Source organism: Micropterus salmoides, unplaced genomic scaffold (genome assembly GCF_014851395.1).
Source record: "Micropterus salmoides isolate LMB-PRFRI ecotype aquatic unplaced genomic scaffold, ASM1485139v1 Ms_hic_scaffold_12, whole genome shotgun sequence".
Classification (NCBI taxonomy): Eukaryota; Metazoa; Chordata; class Actinopteri; order Centrarchiformes; family Centrarchidae; genus Micropterus; species Micropterus salmoides.
This window is the reverse complement of record NW_024040263.1, coordinates 10635845-10658260: the sequence shown is the minus strand read 5'-3', so window position 1 is coordinate 10658260 and position 22416 is coordinate 10635845. Positions and strand designations below refer to the sequence as shown.

Here is a 22416-nt window from a genome sequence, read left to right as displayed (position 1 = left end):
AAGATGGAAAAGAAAAATAATTTAGGAGACATCACTGAAGCTCTTTATTTGTTTATGACCGCAGTTTGGGTGTAGATTTTCAGTGTGGGTTCTGGTAATGTGACCAAATTGCCAAATATTGTAATCACACCGGGCACTCCTTTACAGTTTTATTGAAGTGTTTATAATTATTTAATTCACTTTTTTTTTTAAAAATCCAATTATTATGAAAGGCATGTGTTTCATAGAGTTTCAGGTTTGCCTTCAGGGCCGTTTGAGAGAAAAGTATTTTTCCTAACTCTAACCAAGCAGTTTTGGTGCCTAAACCTTACCAAGAAGTAAGGCTCTCCGAAGGCAAACCTCTCCCAGGTGCTTATAAACGGAGACTTTGTTATTCGCATTACGAACTAATCTGCAGAGACCTGCAGCAGAGCAGCCGCTGCCAGGAAGTGACGTTAACGGCGCTGGTTACTAGGCACCATGTGACGCTAACTGAGTCAGCTGGAGCTAACGAAGATTTTGTTTTTAACGCAGGTTTGCGTTTCATTCATTCGTCTTCTCAAAGGAATACATCCTCTCTAAGGAAGTAAATGCAACCGTAACGAGAAACACTGTTTACCGTGCGACCTTTCGCCAGGTAAGGTGTCGTTGTCATACAGCTAAAGCTAGCTAACGTCAAAGAATAGTTGGGAATAACGCTAACGTTAAGTTAGTTAGCTAACGTAATGAGTTCTAGGATCAAAACATGCCTTCATTGTGTGTAAAAATGTGTATTACATGGTGGAAAGTGTCTTAATTGACAGTAGCGTTACCATGGCTGGTCAGTCCAATTCAAATCTCATGCTAAATTTGATTGTAACGGTAAGCTAACTGTTACAAGTTACCATGAAATAAAACCTAACTTAGTTATAATTTTGTTATTTGAAACATTTTTATTGAAACACACATTGAATGAATACGCTAATGTCTTTGCAAGCTCATTAACAAAACATATGTTTGCTAAACATTTTCAAATACATCTTGTGAGGAGTTGTGGTATAGTGAGTTTTATGTTCCAACTTCAAAATGTGTTTTATGGTTTGTTAATCAAAGCCTAAATTCTTTGAAATCAGCTTGAGCTGTTTAATCCATCAGAGATATACACGCATATCTGTGGTCTGAAGTGATGTTTGCTAATGTTACATTATTTTGTGTGGAAATGCAGTTTGTAAGTGCAGCTTTAAAAGTCTAATCTGAAAGGCCCAATGTTACCTCACAAAGTCACCAAACGTAATTCTGACTTTTACTGATTTTCATTCAGGATGCACTAAAGTTGCACAACTTAAGCAAATTTCGAGAGTTTGCGAACTTTTTAAACAAAAAGTTGTATGGAACTGAATGAAACCCAATAGATTCAGGTAGAAATAAATGCATTTTCAAGTGGACATCATTTCTAGTAAATGGATTAAAACATTAAAAAAACATGGGCATAGTTATTTAAATTATAAACAAATGTCTCAATCTTAAACCTGCTTACAGGTTTAGCGTGTTGGGAAAGACTGCCATGTTCAACCCCAGTGAACTAGAGGGTGAGGTGGATCATTCATTTTTTGACAGTGACTGTGACGATAGTAACATCAGCAGAGATGGAGGGGAAAAGGTGGAGAAAAGCTTGAAGACTGAAAAGGAGAGCCCGCATAAGGGGCTACATGCAAAACAGACTGAAAATATAAAAGGCGGTCGGTCCCCAAGAACTGATGGGGCAATAAAACACCTGAAGCCCATCGAGAACAACCGCAGCAGCAGAGCAGAAAGGAAAGAGAACGGCTGTCAATCAAAACAAGAAAACAGGATCAGGGCATCCAGTGTATCATCCATTGCCTGTACATCAGATAAGGACATCAATAATAGTAGTGAAAGTGAGGAAGATTCTAATTTGCACTCTAAAAGGCACAATGGGACATTTATGGCTTTGCTGACTGAGTCCAGAGAGGAAGATTATAAGGATGTGTATGACCAGAGTCAAAATGAGACTGAAGAAGAAGCATTACCGTCCAATGCCAAACACAGAAATAAACAATCTCCTAAAAAACGAATGCGGAATCGGCGCATCAGAAGTCCATCCCCCACTTCAACTGAGGCTAGCGTAGACGCAGATTCAGAGAGCTCCTGTAGCAGTAGCAATGGGAGAAGCAGTTTAGAGTCCCCTACCCTTCCCAGGTCCAAAAAGTATTCTTTATCCCCTGGTGTGACAAACATCCAAGTGGGCTCAGCAGGATCTCGGGATGTGCTTTACAGCCGTACAGAGGAGTCGGAGGATACATTGACAGATGTGAGCCCCCTCTGCTCTCCTGGCTCCAGCCCTCTCCAGTTGGACCTGAACCAGAGAGAGGCTAGAGAGGGAAGCCCTACAGAGCAGCAGCAGCAGGTGCAGCAGCAGCAGCAGCAGGAGAGTGTGCCCTCCAGTGGCCTCAGCAACATACATCAAGATGAGGTCTCTTATCAGGATGCAGATGAGTGTGAGTACACTTGAGCCATTCTTGTCTTGTCAGTTTGCTATGTTCTTTGCTTTGTACCACTGGTTCCCAACTGTTTTGGCTTATGAAACCTTAAAATTAAGCAGTATCTCTTTTGTGACCTCATCACAAGTTAGGGCCTTAGTGTGGACATGTGTTTTGAGCACTTTACAGAAAGAGTGAATGTTCTTCCTCAAATTGGTTGGTTTGAATGATTTTTAGCGACTGAGGTAAAGTATTTAGTATTTTACACACAAAATACCCCTAGGTTGAGTGCTCTTCACTGTAACTGCTTGTTTAGATTTGAGTGTAGTTATTGTAGTTTTATGTTATTTATTGTGTTGAGCACATACACATGCCCAGTCCACATGGGCTTTTGTTATGGGACATAACTTCTTAACATAAAACATTACATTGTAAACAAAGAGCCCAACAAATAAAAACTGCCACAAAAAGTTTCCCTCACCACAGCTCAGGTTTGTTTAAACATTTTAATAATAAATAACTTCCATTTTACTAAAAAGTGTTTCCCTTAAATCATCATATAATGAGCAATAAAACAAGAAATGGACTTTATCTTCAGTCTCACCTAAGCTGTGTAACAAAAACAGCCTATGGATAATGGTTATGTCCCTGAACACTGTAAGATACAGTAACAAGTGTCCTTTTCACCACCAGGCTCTCTCAGTTCAGAGAGTCAGCTACGAGGCAAACTGCTCTTCCACTGTCGCGGAGGGAGAAACAGGAAGAACTACTCATTCACCAATGATGAGGTCCGACGCATAGATCGCGAGAACCAGCGACTTCTTCGGGAGCTTTCACGGCTTTCTCCGGGGCCCAGACCAGGAAGTACAGCGGGGAAGAAAACCCACATGGCCAGTAACTCGCCTCACGTTCGTCTCTCTCACAGCGCACTCAACAGGCAGCGGGAACAGCAACGCATCGAGAGGGAGAACCTGGTGAGTTTTTGCCTCCTGTGTGGATTCATACTCATTTTAATGTTTTTGAAATAAACATTAAATCTTGCTATAAATATGGGTATTCCTATCACTCTAATTCTTCTGTTTGTTTGTTTTTACATACTTCAGGGCTCTTTAATATAAAGACATATTGGATATGTCATGGTTTATTAGCTGTGGCTCAGTGGTATTGATGTTTATCTCATGCACACAATGTTACAAACTATGCCTTTTAAATCTGCACCTGAATGGATATTCTTGGATTCTCGGGTACTGGCTAAGTAGTACAAGATCTTGAAGTTATACCTTAATTTTTGTATCCATTGGTGTCAATCCTGGGGCCAGTGTGAAGCAAAGAATTTGTGTTTGAGTGTCTAAGTGACACCCATGCAAGCAGTATACTGACATTTCACTGGGGTGTAAATGGTATATAATGGTATTTGTGTTAACTTAAAAAAGTTAAAGCTTTGCTGCCTGTGATAGAAGTCATTGTAGCATGTATGACATTGTCTAGCCTACAATGCTGTGTGGCTAATATGCAGTTAGTCTACTTATACAAGTCTTGTTGGGTTTAAATACCCATAGAGCAATGCATAGGTAGGCAATACGTGCCTTCTTCCATAGGTTCTTGCTGGACGACCCAAAGACACTTGTTGCTGCGGAGGATACTGACACATCAGTGGGCTGAATGGAGATGATGTGCACACAGCTTCATCTTGTTAGCTGGCTCACCTTTTTCTTTGGGACTAAACCCAAACCACTTACTTACACTTACTGTCGCCGACTACTTGCTCCTTTTTGTGTGCGTAGTGCGTGTGTGGTTGAACCAAAAAGAGGGAGCGGCAGGTGAATTCAGTGAAGTTTAGCAGAAAATGTGCAGTGTAGGCTACAGTTTGTTAGTGCATAAAGGCTGCAAGTAAAGCTCCCATGTATGTTGTTTAACAGCTGCTAGAAAAATGAAGGGGGTTATCGCTGCGTTGTAGATGATGTCAGGCAGTGAAATACAGTCAGCTCAATGCAGCATCTCTGTATCAGTTTAATTGAAAGCGTCTATATTTTTGAAGGAATTGAAAGTCATACCAGCGGGTTTTCAAAATACTCTGGTATAGCATAATTCCGCCAAAGCCTACAGTATACCATCTATTGGTGAAGTCAAACCTCCAGCTGAGACTTTCGTCACATGGCATTTATTCCTGTGTCTGTCTCTATATTGATCTATTAACAAAAGCAAAGTGCCAAGTAATTTTGATTTTCTATTTTGAAAAAAATAGAAAATCAAAATAGCTTTTTGATTGATGAAATTAATAAAAACAGTTACAGTAATTAATTTAGCATCAGATCGTAGGTGAGGTGCTGCTGTGTCTCTAGAAAGAGAGTCCGGATATCTCCTTTGTGTAATTACGACACTGAAATACGTAGCTGCTGTTGACTCTTTGAATATTCTCAATCTCTTGGTTAACCTCTGTCACTGTGAATCTACTGTGCAGTGTGCCAAAAATAGTTTTATGTGTTAATTGTTGTTTCATTTCCATAACAACACACATTCAACTCTATTACAGCATCCTTACTTACTTTTATAAAATTGACTCAACATATGCAGCCACCTTCTTCAACTTATCACAGTTGGTTTTTTTTTATCTGATATCAGTTTTCTCTAAAACATGCCTCCATGTCAGAGTGATGTATATTTAATCAGACACCCTTGTAATTCATTTTAATCAACCAGTGTAGAAGCTGGAAACACAACATTTTCTGGGTGTAATTGTCACAATGATACATTGATAAACATATTTTTGTAACTAAATGTTACAAAAATTTTAATATTTTTGTGATTTTCTGCAGTAATTATTATAAATGTATTATTTTAATAAATATTTGCCTCTTGAAGTGTACATTTATTTAGGGATCCTAGTTTGAAAGGTACTAGTTAGGTGGCTTTAGACTAAGAGTGCCACCCCTGAAAGCGGACACGGATGGACTTGGACAGACGGCAGCAGGTGGCAGGTTTGCAGCAGCACCACAGAGTGACATTATAAGACAGTTCGGCCTCTGCAGCTGTAGCCTCTCACCCCATATATTAACAGCTTGACCACTTTGAGACAAGCAGCCGTGTTTAAAAATGATCCAGGAAATTATAATTGGCGGCCATCAGAGTGTTATTGTCTCCTCTGAAAGTGAACACAACAAAACTTCCAACATTCTTTGCTTCACTGAAATTTTCATGTTTCTCATTATTGCTGATCAGAGATCTTACATTAATCCTGATTGTCGTTTTTCTCAGTGAATGTGTTCCAGTTATTTTCAGGACAGACTGTTCTCCCTCTCAAGTCCGTCTCTCTACGTTGTCAGGAGTTCTTTTTGCCTTCTCTATTCTTAGAGTGAAGTAACCGAATCTGCCTGTGTGATCAGTGTGTGCACCCCACACATCACACATTTGTGTTGCACAAGTAGGACTACTTCTGTGTATTTCAAGATTGGTCAATTACACAATAGTTCTTAATTTTCTGCCAAAGAAGTTTTGTTAATATAGAGGGCTGGATTTTTTAATTTTTATTTTTTTGAGGAGAGTTCAAATAATTCATACACTGGAAAAGCAGCAGGTGACCAGTCTGACTGCAGTTACAAGACTGCAGTTACAAGCCTGCAGTGCCTTTCTGTGACCTGCAGAACTTAAGTGGAGCGGTCTCCTGACTGTTGAGCTTTTTACTAGTTGTGTTGCTTCATGTGGCGTTTTAGCTTACTGAGGGATTTCTGCACAGCATGCATGTGGGAGTGTGACTGCATGTATGACATTCAGCCACTTGCCTACATTGTTTTGCCTCATGCTGTTCGGTTGTGTTTGCTGTGAAGTGCCAGATATGTTTCTATTTTCCTAAGTTAAGTGGAATTTGTAGACTGGGGACTGTGTGTGCACCATTTCTGAGTCAAATACTTATGTGTTACATGAATGATATAAGCACTTCTTGGTGTTATATGTGTTGTCGGTTAAAAGCAGGAGCAAAAGAGATCAACCTACAGTAAATGGCTTGATTTATCAAATGTCAAAACCTTAATAATTCACATAACTCCTGCTAGTGAGCCTTGCTGCATGTTTAGGTTTTATGGCTAAATACTGGCATAACACACACTCAGAAGCACTGAAGACTATAAGAGCATATATTATGAAGCACTTTTATATTTACAATGATGGATACCTCCCCCAAGAAAGCTTTTGACAATGACCTCATGTATATGCTCACGTCCGTCTTCACTGATATGCTGTAAATTCACATGTTAAACCTGATTGCTTTAACAATGTGCCAGGACAATTAGTATTTACAGTATGTTTTTAATAATTTCTTACCAGGTAAAACAAAAAAATATCATTGTGTTTATGTCAGGCTTTCTTGAAGAGGCTGGAGTCTGTCAAGCCTACACCTGGAATTAAGCGCTCAGAACAACTGGAAGACTACCAGCGACAAGTTGGATACCTGGGAACGCCTTCATACCCCATATGTATCCCTACCACAAAGAAGGATAAGTCTGCCAGCAAGACACCAAAAGGTAGGGAACTTGTGACTAGATGAAAGTGTTTTTAAATGATTTATTAACCCTAAACAGTATGACGACATGATGATTCACACAAGGTCCTCAGTCAAATATTTAAGAAGACTGTTTTGATGCAACCATTTACATGTTTCACATGTAAATGAAAGCTAAACCACGGGGGCTTAGAAATGTGGTTTTATCTCTTTGTGACATCTTTTGATGACTGATGTAGCTCCACAGCATTAATGCACGTGTGCACCCAACAACCACAGCAGCAGATTGACACCAGCTGAAGTGTGTGTGCGTAGTTATTCTGTAGCAGCCTGGTGTTTGCATGGAATGACTTAATCAAGGTAAACAAAGACGATCAGCATGTGGCAGTGCGCTGCCCTGTTTCTCTCAAACTGAAGGCTGCAGATTTATCACACGTATGACCTGCTGCTGTCAGATGGCTGCAGAGATTTAGTGAACAGAAGGAGAGTAAAAAGCGGCTGTGGATGACTGACACCGGTAAGAATCATCCATTATTAACATCAGTGGTGACTGATTTACTGATGTTCCTTTTGCCAAACAAAACCATTTAATAATTCTATAAACACCATTGTGCTTGTGTGTGTTTATTAATACTGTACTTGTTTGTTATGGCCTACTCTGGTTAAAACATTCAGGTATTAAATGTAAGGTTTTGGACTAAAAATTCACAAGGTATGTTAGGGTTTTTGATTTGATAATGAATTGGTAAGTCAGTAATCAAATAATAAAATAAAATATCTCTCTATTGTCCACACCAGCAGGTCCCCGGCCGGCCAGTTCTGCCCACCACAGCGCCAGAGCAGTTTCCATCACCACTGACTCAGGCAGCACACCCAGGTCAAAAAAACTAAATGCAGCCAAACCAGCCTGGTGCTGAGAACACTGCTGTCTTCAGATATCTAATCTACGAAGAAGAGCATCGCTGGTTTCCTTTTGCGGTGTCCCTTTGTATCCATTCATGACAAAAGGTTACGTTTGGAAGGTACTAAGCTGAAATGATCTTTTTCTACATTTATAGGTTCACCATTCCTTTAGTTGACGTAATCAACTGTTCAGTGATTTGTGTTGCATGTGACTTTTTTTCCCACTCTTTCATGCTGAAACATATCAAATGATGCTCTGAGTTTACAGCTATTGTGGCTATATCTGGCTTCTGAACACTGCAGTAACGCTCCACAACAGTTAGCTAGCTGTAATCTTGTAGGATGTATTGCCTATACTTCAACCTTATGTATGATTTCAGTGTGACGTTTCCATTACATACGCAATTGCATTGTTTGCCCCCTTTTCTCACATTTGTACAATTTATGATGCACTAGAGAATTGTTTTTGAACAATTAATAAAATATTTTAGATATTATTTTGTCGATATCAGTGTTCTCTTCCTTATAAAATAAATCTACTTCTTCCAGCAGTGCTACACTACAGCTTTAATAGTGTAATGATGGACAGCTAATTGTTGTCTAATCTCTTCTCTCCCAAAACATAATTGTACCAATTGAGCACATAACACAGATGGTACATATAATGGCTTTTTTGTTTGGGGAGTGGTTGTATATGAAACTACTTGATATTTCTGTGGGACTTTTGACTTTTTGTATTTTGTTCAAAGGTTCTTTCAAAAAACTAAAAGAAGTCCATCTGGGTCCAGTTCCTGGATGTCATTTTCCAATTTTAAAGATGAATATTTTGAAGAAATCCTTATCATTGCTGTATTTTAACTGCATTGCGTTCTTAGTAGAGCTTCAAGACAGTTTGACATGTCACAGAAAAACAGTTGTAAATAACACACTTAATGATGGCTGCACTACATCCTTCTGCTTCATTTTAAGGGTCCTGGTGTAGTCATGGCTGAGACACAAATATAACAGCCGTCCTAATGGTTGCTCTGAAGAAAACGCCTATTCAACTGCAGAAGACCAGTTGTCATTAAAAACAGAACATGCATCAAAAAGACTGGGCTTTTAGACTAACAAATCTTTATTCTTAATAAAATAATGTGCGAGGTGGGATACATGGGTCAGAGTGGTCACAACATACCAACACATGGGCCTCAGCAACCGCTTTACAAACTGACTCTAACATGAGGGGCATGTGACGTCATTCTTTGCACCATCACATTTATACCTGAACCACCGGCTTGACTTTGTCACACTGAAAGACTGTGCCTTTTTGGGATATATACAGATTTCTTAGGAGGCATGTTAACCCAGGCCAAGTATACCTTCCTGAGCTTGCAGAAGACTACATGCCCACATTGTAATTCATCACAAGCTGGTATCACCCTTATCACAACAATTAAGACTTATATAAAGTGAAGGGTTTCCTTGGGGACTGGGAGATTAGAACGTTTATTTTGTGAACTTCTTGATCTCGTCGTACAGCACCAACACGAAGGCACCACCCATTCCTCTGATCACGTTGGACCAGGCACCCTTGAAGAAGGCTTTTCCTCCCTCGTCCTTCAGGATCTTCCTCCAGCAGTCGATCGTGCCCTTGTACATGATGTCAGCTGTGGAAATGGAGACATGGAAACTGATGCATAATAGCCAAGAATGCGTGCGTAAAATGCGCGATTGCGCCAAACCAATAAAATCCATCACAATAAAGACACGATCTCACACGTGTGAGTGACGCTCACCTCCTTTGCGTCCAGACTGCATCATCATACGACGTCTGACTGTGTCGAAGGGGTATGAGACAATACCAGCTGCAGCGGTGACAGTCTGCGCGATCATCCAGCTCACGACGATGTGCGTGTTCTTGGGATCTGGCAGCATACCTGTGTGAGGGAGGAGTTAAGTCACCCGCTTGTCACGAGAAAATACACAAACTATGTTAAAAACATGCTAAAGGTCAGGTCGACCAGATGTGCGCACCTTTAGCTGTATCGAAGCATCCAAAGTAGGCCGCTCTGTAGATGATAATACCCTGCACTGATACATTGAATCCGAGGTAAAGACCCCTGAGGCCATCGGTTTTATAGATCTTGGTGAGGCAGTTTCCAAGACCGCTGAACTCTCTCTCCGACGCGCCCTTGCCGATGTCGGCAGCGAGTCTTGTTCTGGCGAAGTCAAGAGGGTAGACGAAGCAGAGCGAAGTCGCCCCAGCGGCACCGCCAGATGCTAGATTACCAGCGAAGTAACGCCAGAATTGTGTTTTTTGATCCACACCACCGAGGAAGATCTTCTTGTACTTGTCTTTGAAGGCGAAGTTGAGGGCTTGGGTGGGGAAGTAACGGATCACGTTGGCCAGGTTGCCTCTCCAGAAGGAAATAAAGCCCTGTTCCTTCGGGATCCTTACCACACAGTCAATTATTCCCTTGTACTGGGTCGCCGCAGTGATTTGTTTGCTGGCATGCTGGACCTACAAGCAAAGACAATAAAAGTTCATTAAAAAGATGCTAACTAGTCCAAAATGTGATTAAGTCTCTAGTGAAGGTTTGTGTAAAGAAATTGTGTCACGCCTTCTTTTCTATTAACATCAAAATAAATTGTTTTCTATTTCAATTTTAATAACTAAGTGTAATTAACATATTTAGTGTTTAATATATTCCGGCCAGCCATTACTGTATAGCTGTAGCCGTCTACATGCACACTCCTGTCATCTGAGAATCAGTTGTGTATTAGATTACATTCTTCAAGTTAAATTTAGCAGTTCAATTTCACTAAATATCACTGCGGCAATCCGTTATAATGGAGTAATAATAAACTTAATAGACGTACGAATAGCTCATAAACTAGTATTGTGGCAATTTTGTGAAACATATATTTGGAGGCCTTGTCATCATCGCCATAACAACTGCAACATTGCAACTGCAGTGCGTAAAACCATCTCCACTCCGACGCAGGACCTCTCACGTGCCCCTTGACATTACGCACCAGATCATATGAACTCACACAGTGTACAGCTGGACTTTTCCTCGTTTAAAAACAATTCCAGTTTTACATTTTAGTGTTTGGTTTATCAGTTATCCAACATTTACGCACACATTACGCACAAAACGATGAACATGCGGCCATGCTTTGGGCAACCAATGGTTCAATTTACCTGCAGCAACAACTTGACTCTCTCAATGGGAGCGACAGCTGTTTTGGAGATGGCAGCGGCAACACCACCAGCCAAAAAGTCCTTAAGGAAACTAATCACCGCGTCCGACATGGTTGGTGTGTTTCTTGTGCAGATTTGAGACCCTTAACTGTTCCAAACTTCACCAAGGTCCTCAAGGAAACCCAACGCCCCTCCAAATGGACGAGGCCCCCCATCTGTCCTAATATATCCGCGGCATTTATCGCGAGAATTTTGAGTGATGGATTTGCATTTTGTCAAATAGACATACGAGGCTGAATAAATATCCGAGGTTGAAGTTCAAGACGTGCGCCATGTTCCTGAACTCAAGAGTCGGCCAAGCCGGGGACGTTTAAAGGACACAATATGTGTAATTAGATTATTATTAAAGCATGGATTTATTTGTAATCTAATCTAATCATAATCATGAAAGAGTATTTTATCTTAAATCCTGCTGGTTAACAGCCTTCTTACCCATAATCCAAACATACACTTATGGGTCAATTGGGTTTCCAGAAGCCTTAAAATGAAGAAAGGAGGTCTGTGTAGTGTATCTTAAATGAGATCAACTGTGGGACACTTTTTACAGTCATCCTACCAAGTATAGAGCATTTTAATATGTCAGAGCACATGTGTAGCTTGGCCCTGACACAAACAGAACCTTACCCACAGTGATTTCCTTCATGTCGTTATTTTCACGCATAAACATGCTTTTAGGCTACTACAGACAGACAATGGACAATTAAAGCTTGTCTTCATTAGACCTGTCACTCCAAGTTGAAATACAACTTGTTACTGATAAATTGGTAAAAGGAAATCAGGGAGAGAAAGCTTTCAGTAAAAACACCACCCACAACTTGGTCCTCTCCTATTTTATTTTATTTTCAGCCTGCCTTTTCCCTCTCCCCGCGACCCTGTACGCAGGATAAGCGGTTGACTATGGATGGAGGGATTTGTCCTCTCAGCTGACAGTTTTGCTGCACATTCATTTTTGGCACCTGTTGGAAACCCGCGTCAAGTGGACTCGAGCTAGGGCGGAGAGAAAGAACGGAAGAGACTATTTATCTTTCAAAATAAGTTGCCACCAGTACCTCACAAATCAGCAACATGGTTTTAGCCAATTGTATTGTGAAAAGGCGTACTGGACATTTAATTCTGGCTGACTTGACAGGTGGGACAAGCGCACCCGTGGACACACATCTGACAGGAAAAAGTAATATGATCCAGTTTGATCCAAAGGCAAGTTGGCTTTGTTTTGTTCCACTTGTTCCACAACTAGACGTTGGACACAACGTACTACATCATCCAGTCCAGCAGTGTGGCTGGATTCCAAAACTACTTCAAATACAATGTTTCCATAGAAATTTTTCCTGGTGGCCAGAAGCGCAACACCGATTTTACAATAACAATAAAATAAAGACAAAATATGTCTCAATGACATCATAGCAGTGCCAAATGTACGATTTATATAAATTTTAGAAAAAAGATTAAGCTTAACGATAAGAATAACATGAAAATACAATAAAATGCCCTCTTGGTCTTGGACTTTAACTACAACCTCATGACCACTCGGTGGCGCTACTGGACCGTGTTGATTCAAAGGCAAGCTTACAAATTTCAAGATGTTAAGTCAAAACAGAATAATATCAAAGAAGTAACTGCAATAAAAAAATAAAAATAATACATGATTTTCATATTGTAACAGAAAAACTACTAGGCCGTACAGCCTGGTGTGTTGCAACTATCCCCTCACTTATTCTTGTGAAATAATAATAGCTTTTTTTGTTTTTATAGATTTTCTGAGAGAGATGTAAAGAGTCCCTGTCGCTGGCGGGATTAAAAAGAAAAATATACTATACTTCATTTTAGTGTCTAGTTTGATCTAGTGTTGTTGAGTGATGTAAACTCTGGGGTAATTGTTTTTCCAAGACTTTGCTTGTGGTTCTACTCTCCCATCTCCATGCTACTGTGTTGTGCTGTCTTGAATAGTCAGTAGGTGGCACTAGAGAGGTGGGTTACATGAAGGGGCATCACTAATGTTCCCAGAGTGCAATTGTGGTACCCAGTGAAACAGGTGCTTTTCCCTCATTTACTCCACACTCCACTTACAACAATACAAATAATGCACCACTTTACTGGTTCCCTACAGGGAAAGATTCTTAAGTAGCCCCCACGAGCCAGGTCAGAGGTCAGGCTCAGCTGCAAGGCAGCAACCTTAGAGCTGGTTAGGGATTCATCATCTTGAACACTTCAGTTAGGCAGATGCTAGCAGACGCAGGGGCCTGCACCTGCTTTATGGCAAGCAAAAGTTGTCGTTTTTGCAGTTTCACAGCACGTAGACTTATTCAACACTTGGGCAAGTCAGCAGTTCCCAGCTCCCAGCGCTTTCTCTTCTCAAGCATCTTCAGTCAGGATTGCCTGATTCTATGCCATTGTTAAGTGAATATTGATACCTCTTTCAATGCTTCTGAAATTCTCTGGATTGCCATCACAGTTTACATGATTATAGTTTGTAATAAACAAACATATTGTTTGCATAGTCGATGTAGACTAAGGGAATTTTGTAACAGCAAATTTGCCTTTTCTGTTATTTCAAAAAAGGATTTTTTTAAAATGTAAAACTCACCAGCAGTCATGCATGTCATTTAAAAATACCCAGTAATCAGTCTCATGGTTGGAAGAGACTTGGCAGAGAATGTTGGCCTTCACAGTATCTGGATCAGAAAATTGGCATCTCGTATTATTTCCACAAAAAGCTTTAATTCCTCGTTTAGTGCTGTTGAAACTCTTTTTGTACTATTATTTAAATCTGATCTAGATTTGCAAAAGTCGTTGCTCAGTAACCTTGGATCACGGAGATTGAGGGAGGGGTCGTGGAGGGGGTGAGGGCTTGGATTTGCATTTTGAGTATGAAGAGCTGCAGGTGTCAGACAGTTAGACACCCCATGCACCCCCACCCCGCCACACACATAAACATGCACACATGCATACACAAAGCCGTTACGCACAGCTCAAACACCACTACAGTCACTGATTTTATCTGTTCAGAAGCAACTGTGACGAGCTTTGTTTTATTCCTCTGGTCTCCTACTGCCTTATACCTTAGGCCAGGAGAGACCCTGTCAGACAGGGTTAAAACCACAGATATTAGGGTCAAAACTCACCAGCATGGGACCACTGGTTGCTTCTGACTTTGGTGCTGGTTAGGATTTCTTGTCTAAACAAATTCAAGCAATGAATTAGAAAACCTGCTATTTTGTTATCTCAGAAATTAGAAATGATAAAACACAGATATTAGTTAAGTTTTGTTGGTTTGCATTGATGCAGCACAGGTTTAGTAAAAACAAATCCCTGTATAATGTTTGCTATTATATTCTTTTTTTAAATTTTGCTCCTGAATAGTGAAGATAATGCACATTATAATGTTTATTTAAAATCCTTTTTGTTTGTTTATTTGGATATCTGTTAGTTGCTGTGTCACAAAAGCTGGTTATTCTATATTTTTCTTATTGTCAACAAATTGCATGAAAAGAGGGGGAAAAGGCAGATTAATTTCCTAAAACAGCTGGGCACTGTAGTTTTTAGCAGATGTTACTCAAGACAGGAGTGCATAGTGTATTTGCTGAGGCACTATTTTCTGCTGCATACTGAAACACATTTGATGCTCTAGCGAGTGTTTACGGCAGCAAGATGGTGAATGTGGGACTGACTCAAAATAGACTACCGTGCCCGTGTTCACTGAATGTTCGCAATGAATGTTCGCCAGTGCAAACGTGTGAATCTCTGTATGGCACAGAGACTACACAAACAATACTTGTGAGAAGGATAATTTCATTACTGGTTTGGGTCTCTTCAGTGGATTTCTTGACAAAACAGAAAATGTATTTTGTAATGCCAGCCTAACCCTTTAAAAGACAAAACACTGCAACCTCAACAGTCACACATGTGTAGAAATGTTTTAAGGTTTTAATTGTATAAGTTACAATGTACTATTTGTACTTTATACAAGGAGCATTATGCAGCAGCTTTACACAGAACAACGGGATTATGCGTCAACAAATGTTCAGTTCCCTCAGATCATATTAGCTGTTTATTCCCTCACAAACCTCAATCTCAGGAGTCATGAGTCTCCTGTGTAAAGTCAGAATGTTAATGCAATCCTCTCGCCTCAAATCCAACAGTCTGGGATGCCCACTGAGTTCTCCTGAGCCTTATTTAGAGACTGAGCTCTCCAGGGCTCAGGGGGGAAGGAGATTATTTAAGTGTTTGCCCTCCTCTCTTCGGTGCAACTATTGGCTGTTTGCCTGGATCGTGCAGCTGATGTTTCTCACCCGCAGTCAGGGCAGTGCCCATGGCAGAGCAGTCAAGGTGGACAGACGCACACACATACATAACAACAACACACTGCTGTGGAGTGCCAGGAGAAATCTCCATGACCAATCAGGAAGACCTGGAGACACACAGTCAGTGGGGGACAAAGGGATGGACATGGTTGGAGTGGGGGTGCAGGGTGAGAGACACAGAGGCTGAGGGAGAGAGGGAGGAAGAAAAGAGATCATGAGAAAGAGGGGTGGGGTGAAAATGAAGACTGGGAGAAAAGGAATATGAGAGCAGCTCTGGATGGAGAGAGAAAGACTGGACGAGCGTGAAGTGAGTAGGAAGTCAGAGGCTGCAGTGGGAGGGAGTTGTGATCATGTCTGAGTGACATGACTCGCCAACAGTTGTTCTTATAATGTTTTTATAATTCTTATAAAGCTCAACACAGTGCAGTATGTTGCTCTAAACATACCAGTAGGCACCCAGTGTGGCTGGAATATCTGAAATCATAGGCAGTTTTGCTGTTGACATTACTTCATATTTCTTAAAAACAGAAATGGCCACATTGGTGCCATGGCTTCAGCACACCAAACAAAGACCAGTTTAGTGGCAAGGTATGGCCAGATTTTACAAAAATGGCTACTGTTTTTTTACCTCTTTTTTTATAAAATGATAGCTGTTTGTGATTGTTGTTTTGTTTATTTAGTTAATCTGCTTTCTGTTTGCTACTTACCAAGCTAGCCATTTTACTTGCTATCTAGGGCTGCTAATACAAACTTCTAGTTAATTTACTCTTGGTTTAACTTTTATGTAAAGTATTTCATTCTTTTGGACTGTATGTAAGCCTTTATTATATTAGTTAGAGTTATACTACCTTTAAGCATTTTCATTGTGATGCTTTGTTTCTTCCTGACATGAGGGACAATGTAACAAATTATACAGCTAATCTATATTTTTGAGAATCTTGTTTCCTTGTTACATTACTAATTCAAACTACAATACAGTACCTTTGGTGGAATTATATTTCTGTAAAGTTTAACTGATGGTGTTTTCCAAAAGTGTCACACTGTTTATTCTTTAGCAGTGTGGAACTGAGAAGCAGCAGTGCAGGCAGCCCCATTCACAGATTAAATTCCCTAAATTGGATAAATTAGACAAAGTAAACTTTGCTCACAGTCCATTTTCAGGGTTAGGATGAGAATAATTAGGATTATTCCAAATAGAGGAGCAAGAGAGTTGATGAATGTGACATTGTATCTCCATTAATTATTTCAACATGTTATTTCACCCCTCCTCTTCACAAACTTTTTGTTGAGTTTTTCGCCTTCAGTTTCAGTTTATTTAAAGTGCGCATCTCCCAGAGAGTGCCAGTGCACTTTACAAGTCAGTAGACAACAACAGAAAACAAAACACACCATATCACAAGTAAAAGTACACACATGCACACGCATTCACACACATACACAGGTAATAATGTTAATATGACAACAGGGTTAAGGTTAGTAATTTTGAAAGCAGAGATCATAAAACCATAACAGGGTTGAGGTAGCTACTGCTCAAGGAGGTGGAAAAAAACAGTCAGGGATTTGGTTTGACCTGGTGAAATTAGGAGAGATCAAGATAGGTTTTCAGACTGGATTTAAATGTATCAGCAGAGCTTGCCTCTGAGATGTGGTAGTTTTTTCCAGAGAAGTGGAGCTTGGTGGGTAAAGGCTTGACCTCCAGAAGAGTGACCTCCAGAAGAGTTATTATTAAATAGAGGAATATTAAGGTAACCGGCATCAAGAGAACGTAAAGGATGTGATGGAGTATATGGAGAAATAGGGCTGGAGATAAATGAGGGAGTTAGTCAACAATCATTGTTCCATAATACATCTTTGTTAAGGGCTTTTACTTGTGTTGTTAAGTTACTTTCTCCGTCGCCTCTTCAAAAGCCTCCCACACAAAGATTTGTGTAAATACAGGTATTATCACTGAAACAGATTAATCAGTGTAATATGCATTATCCAGATCAAGTATAGGGGTTTTAGCAAACAGAACAGTATCAGAGTATCATTCACTTCCACCAATTAAAAAATGTAATTCTTGTGTATCCTAGAAGTGTACATGCTGCCATGGGATTTCGTAACAACCCCCACAACACAATTTGAAGACAGAACCAAAGCTCTATTTGCTGTGTCGTCTCAGTCCTCTTTACCTCCCACTACCTTGTTTTCTTTGCACCGAAGTGTATAGAATTTTAAATAGCAGCACTCATCTCTCGCTCATAATAAAAGAATTCCACTCGGACCAGCGGTCACTCAAGACAAACTCATCATTTCAGAGGAGTAATATATTTGCAGCACCCTCACCCTCTCGCTTAAGTGTGTGAACTTCATTCATCCATTCTTCCTTCTACCCAGAAAGACAACAACCTCTTCAAACCTCAAGGCCATTTAAGATGTATTTCAAACCCTCTTAACAGCCCTTAGTCCCAAATTAGTGGGGTCATTTTAGCTGTGAAATAATCTCATCTGGAATTAGAGTGTGTAATGAGGAAGACTTTGTCACACAGTTTGTCAAGAGTTTAACCTGTAGTGTCTCTATTGTGTAACATTGCTGTTACGTATGTAAATTTGATGGTTTTTATCATGAACATTGTGTTGTTGAGAGGTTGTCCTTGTAGGGAGAACATCTTTTGTGTTCATCTTGTATTCAGAGTAAAAACTTTCAAACAAGAAGAGAAAATGGTGACTTCACCCAATTACACACAGAAAGGCTCTAAAACTTCTTCATGTCTGTTAATCTTAAGGTGTAATTGTACTGCATGACTGCAGCATGAAGTGAGACCAGCCCTATACTTAACGATGTTACAAATACAGAAGGAACAAAATAATAAGAGCATATGACAATTACTACAGCCTCAACATTATTGTAATAGTTGGATCAATCCCTCTCTGACAAAAAATAATATTAAAATGATAAATAATATTTATTACAGTACTATTGTTTTGTCTGACAGTGTCTTGAAATGTGTTTGTGTCAATTTAGTAGATGACGGCTTAAACAACAGCTGCTGTCATGTTGCATTTGCTGTATGAAACAGCACCTCTTCTCTTTTTCCCTGAAGGAAAAAAAGTCTATTGATATGATTTTAGTGGAGGTGCTACAGGCAAGGTGGTCTACCTCTGCTAGAAAACACAAGGGGAAACTCCCAACAACTTTTAATTGTTTAAATCATATATCAAGCCAAAATACCAATAACAATCTCCTGTTCCAGATTCTCAAATGTGAGGGTTTGCCGCTTTTGTTTTATATCATTGTAAGATGTCTATGAAGATTCTCAGTCATCCAGGTCATAGTTATCCAACGAAGGTTAAAATGAAGGGCAACTGGACTTGGTTGAAGCTACTGGAAGACGTTTCGTCCCTTATCCAAAGGACTTCTTCAGTTCTGAACTGAAGAAGTCCACATGTAACACATTTGGGTTTTGGGCTGGACATAACAAGCAATGACGAATGTCAAGGGCATTTTATGAATCTATTTATTTAATAATCAAAAGAAAATAAACCGATTAATAAATAATGAAATTAATTGTAGGTTGCAGCCCCACATTACAATTTCCAAATTACAGGAGTGTGATTTTGTTTTTCAGATGTTTTTCTACACTACAGGTGAGTGAAACCCTAAGTAATACATTTTTTTTCTTTTCTCCTATTCTACATTTACACCATCGGCTAATAAATAATTTCAATACAAAAACATCTTCTAAATGTCACACACGTTTAGCCAGATGTAATGTCTTTATGCTCATTTTGTCTCTGTCAAATGATAGTTTCAGATTATCTGAAAACCTTAAAAGTAGATTAGTCTAAACAACCCTAACGCCTTTGATAAATCAATTTGTTTCGATGTGTGTTTCTGTGTCAGTGTGTGTGTGTGGTGTGCTTGCGTGTTAGTGTGCTCGACAAAGCATCGCTGACCCTTTGATTGAGGGATAATTCGCCGCTTGTGCGTCCATCTTGATTTGATGGCCGGTGAGAGGGCTGATTGACCCTGTGACCTTTCTGTGTGGGGCAATACTCCTCAGTGTCCGGAGCTCCTGTCAGCGGGTTAATGAGCGACGGCTGCTCGGGGCACGCTGGGCCCTGGCTAAGTGACCGGGCCGGATGACCACCCTCTGCTCTGACCCTTATGCCTCTCTCCATCAGTTAAACATCCCCTCCACCACCACCACCACCACTACAGCCCAAACATCCGTGTTTCTCCTGCCTCGTCCTCCCCCTCCTAGAGTGAAGCTGGGATTTAAGCTGAGGTTTGTACAGCTGCTGCACATGTTTGGGATGCAGCAATGCTCCTCCCAACACAGGCACATACAAAAATACGTCATTATTAGTGTTATTTATTTATGCATGTATGTTGATACAAACACTGTTAACAAACTCATCATTATCTAGGTATTTGTAGTACAAAAAGAAATATATAAAATTTGGGGTAATTTTCAAACTTTAATTTTAACCCCCTTTACAAGCAGTATATAAAAACATAATTTGTGGTTTATACCAGACTATAATGTAGCTGTAAGCAGTTGTAAGTGTTTATATGGCATCTTTTATAGGGTTACCCCCAAGGGTTTCTAAGTTGTAACTTATATTAATGATTAATAAATCCTCTATTAATGCTTTGTAGGTACAGAGAGAGAGGAGTAGATTAAAAAGATCAACTTCTGGGTTGCCCGGTTGTGAGAAATGTATTTGGCTGGTGCATGGCCACTCTAAGATAACTTACTTTACAGATACAACTCTGCACTTTATGGCTTATTTGAGAAAATGAACAAAATCTGAAAAAAACATTACTTTTAATTAAAGACTTATTAAAATTTAATTGTTTTTATCTTTTACATATAATAACCATAGATGTCTAAACCTTTTTTTCCTTTTTGTGTAAATTGGTCCTCTCCGGTCGGCAGATTTGGCCCTCGAAGCCACAGCCTTGCTTTTTGGAGCACGTGAAGTCTCGGGGCCGCAGCTGAAAGCCGCCCATCCCAGTGTGGACGTTTGTTAAAGTGAACAGGGTAATGAATTTTAAACCGCTATAGTAACAGCTCTCAGACATGTGGTTTTAGTGTGTGAGCATGGGTGAGTGGGTGGGCGTGTGTGTGTGTGCGGTTGGGATTTACGGTTGTGTCTGTGTCTATGTATTTTCTATGAATGTAGGGGATATGTGCATAAATGGGGCTGGGGGCTGGGAGTCAGCCTCTGTGTACGTGTGAGTGTATGTGCTGAGAATAAAGACCTAGCAAACCAGCCTGGCTTAGTTGACAGGTGACAAGGGTTGTTTTGAATGGGGATTTTGTAATACCAACAGTGGAAAAAGCCGGGGTACCAAGGGACTTCTGAAAAGAGAGAAAGAGGACTTTTCTTCTAGCAGTGACGGAAGAGAGAAAGGGCCATGGAGGCTTCGGGGGACTTAGGGATCCCACTAATCAAACTGCTCCACCGTCTAGCGCACTCATTTTTATTCAAAACGTAGAAATGCTAAATCATTCCAATCGGATTGATCCCTGTGTCAGTGCCTGTGTGGTATTTTCATTCTCTCCTTTCTGCCGTGTCCTCAACTTTGACATATCAGTCAAGCAAGGACAGGGCTGTTTAAAAGAGTACTGCTCCAGAGGCAGCCTAATGGTTAAGAAGTGGCATTTTTAATGTTGTTTGTAAATTTGCATAAATTAAAAGACCCTCTTGAAACAAGTCGCTTCAAATCGCTTCGTCTACAGACAATTTTCTTGATAGTTTTTAAATCTTGGACATAATATGATATGTTTGTGTATTGTTTCTCAAACAGTATTGTTACATCGTGTGTGACATTGTTAAAAGGAGTACGTAAGAGTATGAGGGTGTGTAACAACACATAAATTAAAACATTGTGCATACGTGATAAAATAGTAATATTAAATTATGAACTTCTTAACAAACAAACTAATCTGCAATTTTGCTAACACAGCCAAACATCAAGCAAGTGCAACAACACAAGACATAGCAATAGTACTTACTAGTCCAACAGAAAGAATGTCAGCTCGTTTACTCTTTTTTTCTCTTCTTAGCTTCCTCCGTCAGTGTCCTCTTCAGTCTCTTCGCCTCTATTAGCTAATGCTACATCCATAGAGACTGTTGAGCCCTGTTATGTTGCCTGCTTCCCTGGCGCCGCTCTCCACCTGCAGCAGCATAAAAGTTACTTGAATCTTGGGTGGCAAGCTAGCCAACAAAGCTGGACAACAACCAACTTAAGAGCACTTACAGTAACGTTACAGACATCTAGACACCCTGTTTGCTGACATCAACTTTAGATTTATGGCTAGTGGCTTAACCTCTGGCTGGTTTCAACAGCTCTGTTAACACAGTCAAATATCAAGCAACTGCCACAAGACACAGCAAGCCAGCTAATAAGTTATTGCTAAACTCTTAGCTAATTAACTGATTTCATCTTTTACTGCTTAACTGCAAAGTGTTTCAACTTAAACTGCAATGTTTACACATCTCACATGCAAACAATTCATATTTTAAGACTTTTTAGCCTCTATGCATGTGAAATTTTCAGTGACCACACTTGAATTTTCTTTTGAACATTTTGCCTTTCCTAGTTAGCACATTTTATTAAATAACGCTGAAGGCATGATAATTACCCACACACAAAAACAAACACACACATTAACATACTTCATTCATGACACTTACTGGCAAGTATTTATAGTAGAATTTCTCAATAATACTTTTTCTTTTTTTCTTTTTAACTCAAGCATCAATTAGTGTAGTCTTTGTTTTACTCTGTCCTAAGTCCCAGAACCTTATGAAGTGAAATGTTTTGAATGAATTGTTTGCATTAAACTCCCTGTAAGGTCCGTGTAGGAGTTACTCAACGCTTTCCACCATCAAACATGTAAATATTTACCTTTTAACACATGCTTATTCTTAACACTTTACAAAGAGTACTAATTACTTTAAATAATGTACAAACTTCCCCATACTAACAATACACCTGTTATTAATGAGTTAGCTCTG

At 39.9% G+C, this 22416-nt stretch overlaps 2 protein-coding genes across 3 annotated transcripts; one reads left to right on the top strand and one right to left on the bottom strand.

Annotated features, from left to right (window-relative positions):
- Positions 1-425: 425 nt before the first annotated feature.
- On the top strand, positions 426-8354 carry cfap97 (cilia and flagella associated protein 97). 2 transcript variants are annotated; one of them, XM_038713318.1, is made up of 5 exons: positions 426-616; positions 1498-2477; positions 3153-3433; positions 6814-6976; positions 7756-8354. In XM_038713318.1, the coding sequence occupies exons 2-5, from the start codon at positions 1523-1525 to the stop codon at positions 7869-7871; spliced, it is 1515 nt and encodes a 504-aa protein (XP_038569246.1). In that variant the 5' UTR covers positions 426-616; positions 1498-1522; the 3' UTR covers positions 7872-8354. The 2 variants fall into 2 exon arrangements, with proteins under 2 accessions (XP_038569246.1, XP_038569245.1); XM_038713317.1 differs by having other exon boundaries at positions 7753-8354.
- A 972-nt stretch (positions 8355-9326) lies between these two features.
- Positions 9327-11250, bottom strand: slc25a4 (solute carrier family 25 member 4). The gene is made up of 4 exons (XM_038713319.1): positions 11045-11250; positions 9874-10360; positions 9636-9776; positions 9327-9506 (listed from the first exon to the last, which is right to left on the bottom strand). The coding sequence occupies exons 1-4, from the start codon at positions 11153-11155 to the stop codon at positions 9346-9348; spliced, it is 900 nt and encodes a 299-aa protein (XP_038569247.1). The 5' UTR covers positions 11156-11250; the 3' UTR covers positions 9327-9345.
- Positions 11251-22416: the final 11166 nt, after the last annotated feature.